The 3,495-nt window shown below is 33.2% G+C and overlaps 1 protein-coding gene across 1 annotated transcript; it reads left to right on the top strand.

Moving 5' to 3' along the window:
* The first annotated feature begins 1,267 nt into the window (after positions 1–1,267).
* LOC18612590 (UDP-glycosyltransferase 74G1-like) lies at positions 1,268–3,090 on the top strand. The gene is made up of 2 exons (XM_018120944.2): positions 1,268–2,026; positions 2,117–3,090. The coding sequence occupies exons 1-2, from the start codon at positions 1,373–1,375 to the stop codon at positions 2,840–2,842; spliced, it is 1,380 nt and encodes a 459-aa protein (XP_017976433.2). The 5' UTR covers positions 1,268–1,372; the 3' UTR covers positions 2,843–3,090.
* The last annotated feature ends 405 nt before the right edge of the window (positions 3,091–3,495 follow it).

Raw genomic sequence — 3,495 nt, forward strand, 5'->3', positions numbered from 1 at the left:
GCCCATACTAATAAAAACAAATTTAAATGTACTACATATTAAAATAAAAATTATAAATATATATTAGTAGTGAAATATTAAAAATAGTGGAGGATGAAACTAAAAAGAGAAAATTACATGTCAACTTCAATGACAGGTTTGTTATACCTAACAAAATAAACTTGAGGTTAAGACAGGCGTCTGTTGAAGCCGTACTACTACAATGCTAGAAGTTATGTACTAGTTGTATTTGAAATTTGAATACTGTAAGTGCATATTTTTCTTGTCTAAATATTAGATTTGAATCTCTTTTTTTAATATTTATTTCACTAAAAAATGTTATTATGTATGATTTTTAGTTTAAATTAATTGTTACCATTTTTAATATTTTGACACGAAAATTCAGAAAAACATTTTGAATTAAGTGTTTTTTCGATTTTTATCAAAAATTAGAATAATGGTAAATTATATTAATTTTAAATACCAAAATTTCAAAAAAAATTAAAAATAATTTAAAATATAGCAAAATAAAAATTTTAGTGTATTAAAAAAATAGACATTAAAGTTGAAATGTGGTAAGTGCCGCTTGCTAATTTTTGTTCATCATTGCATCCATATGGCATTTTAACAAATTTGATTCGCAGAACAAAATAATTATTCTATAGAAATAGAATAACAACATAATATAATAGAATAATTATTATATAGTTTAATTCATGGAATGGAATATAGGAGAAATTGTTATTATAACTCATTTTGATGTTTAGTTTGTAGGAATATATTTTAAAATAGTTAAGTAATAAATGATAAAATTATCTTCTATTATAATTTAGTAAGTTAGACAAAATTGCTCATTATTATAATTTAAGAATAATTTTTTCTTTTTTAATCTTTTAATTTTATTTTCATTAAAATATTAATAATTTATTATTAAATTATTAATATGATTTTTTATTTCAATTTCTTTTTATTTTTTCTCTATTTGTATTTTCATTTTTTAATCTTTTAATTTCTATTTTCATTAAAAATTTAAGCATTAATAATTTATTATTAAATTATTAATCTATTTTTTATTTTAATTTCTTTTTACTTTTTTATTTTCATTTTTTATTTATAGGTTGTAATTATTTTTAATAAATAGAGATATTTTTGCCCAGTAAATTTTTGACTCTATTCCTTAGTCATTAATATGGAAAAATGGAGAATGGTTAAAGTAAGACTTTGGGCCACCTTAAAAACCAATCAAACAAAAGAATTAAAATGAGAAAAGAATATGGGGAATGGCTTATCTACCATCCATAGCAAACGTGCCACTTAAGTATTGTTGTCTGCGAGGGGAGCATAGCAGGGCAGCATAGAGCTGTGAACACCTGCCAAACTGAATAGAGAGAAAATGGGGGACGAAAACAAAGCCGAAAAAGCTCATGTTCTAATCTTTCCTTACCCAGGCCAAGGTCATATAAACCCCATGGTGCAATTCGCTAAACGCTTAGTCTCCGAGGGCGTCAAAGCCACTCTAGTCACCACCGTCTTCCTCTCCAAGTCCAGGTTTTCCGACCTGACCAGCTCTGTTGATCTCCAGACCATATCCGACGGCTTTGATGAAGGCGGTTATGATCAGGCTGGCAGCGCTGATGTCTACCTCCAAACTTTCTGGTCCGTAGGCTCTAAGAGTTTAGCAACTTTAATCAAGAAACTTGTTGATGCAGGTCATCCTATTCATGGCCTTGTCTATGATGGGTTTTTGCCTTGGGCACTTGACGTTGCGAAGCAGTTTGGGATACGCTCGGCTGTGTTTTTTACTCAATCTTGCGCTGTCAACAGCGTGTATTACCATGTTAGCAGGGGACTTCTTCAGCTGCCACTCCAGGGCTCTAATGTAATTTCTCTTCCTGGATTGCCTCCACTTGAAGTTTCCGAGCTACCATCTTTTGTTTTTCGTCATGGATCTTATCCAGCTTGGTTGGATGTGGTTGTGAATCAGTTTTCCAACGTTGATGAAGCTGATTGGGTGTTTTTTAACATTTTTTACGAATTGGAAAAAGAGGTATAGTGCATATTTCTTTTTTAACACTGATTAATTTATAGATTATTATTAATGCTTTTAAAGGTCTTGATCTTCTGGATTTTTTGTTAGGCAGTGGATTGGATGTCAAAATTCTGGAAGGTGATGACGGTAGGGCCGACCGTTCCATCTCTGTACTTGGACGGAAGACTCGAAAATGACAAAGATTATGGCATGAATCTCTTCAAGCCAAGCACTAGTGCTTGCATGAGTTGGCTAAATGGCAAGCCAAAGAGTTCAGTGGTCTATGTGTCATTTGGAAGCTTTGCATCACTAGGAGTTGAGCAAATCGCAGAGCTAGCTTGGGCTTTGAAAGGTTGCAATTGCTACTTCTTGTGGGTTGTGAGGGAGTCGGAGGAGGCCAAGCTGCCAGGTAATTTTATAGAGGAGACGGTGGAGAAGGGTTTGGTGGTGACTTGGTGCCCTCAGTTGGAGGTGCTGTCTCATGAGTCAACAGGTTGCTTTCTTACCCATTGCGGCTTTAATTCCGTTCTAGAGGCATTAAGTCTAGGAGTTCCGATGCTTGCAATGCCTCTATGGACGGACCAAGGCACCAACGCAAAGCATGTAGAGGATGTATGGGGAATTGGAATTAGAGCTCGCCCTGATGAGAAATTAGGTTTGGTGACAAGAGAGATTATAGAGCAGTGCATAAAGGAACTAACGGAAGGAGAAAAGGGCAAAGAGATTAAGAAGAATGCGATCAAGTGGAAGAATTTGGCGAAGAAGGCAGTTGATGAAGGTGGGAGTTCAGATAAAAACATAAATGAATTTATAGCTAAACTAGTCTGTGACTAGTGTTGCTGTCTATGAATGAGCACTGGCTGCATAACAATCCGGTATACTCGGAATCGTTTTATGATCTAATAAGCAGTTGTTGAAAACCCATCAAGACTAAAATGAATGTTCTAGTTAAAGACATACTTTACTGTTTCTTGTAGTAATTTACTTATGAGATTTTCACACCTTTGTTAGACTCGCCCACTGTCTGTGTCCAATGTAAAAAGGCAAATCAATCAAGAAGTCCTTTTTCAGTCCCTCGTTCATATATGTCTTTGGATTCCCTGATCAAAACGGTCAATTCACTGCCAGTGAATTGTGTTTCGTGGTCCGGGCTGCACATGCATATTTAACTTGTGCTTTTATTATATCTGAAATCACATGGTAGTTTATTTATTTTAAGATTTGAAATAGAAAATCATCAGATTGTGAATATTAAATTAATTTTTAGTATAATTATTCCTTCTTTTTTTGTTCTTTAATATAATTATCCCTGTGTTGCCTATTTGCAACTTTTTTTTTTCCCTATGGGTAAAAGTTAAAGAGCTGACAAGACAAGCTAGTGCTTTAACTTTTACCCATAGGGAAAAAAAAAAGTTGCAAATAGGCAACACAGGGATAATTATATTAAAGAACAAAAAAAGAAGGAATAATTATACTAAAGAACAGAA

The sequence above is a fragment of the Theobroma cacao genome, chromosome 1, assembly GCF_053813885.1.
Source record: "Theobroma cacao isolate CCN51 chromosome 1, ASM5381388v1, whole genome shotgun sequence".
Taxonomy (NCBI): domain Eukaryota; kingdom Viridiplantae; phylum Streptophyta; class Magnoliopsida; order Malvales; family Malvaceae; genus Theobroma; species Theobroma cacao.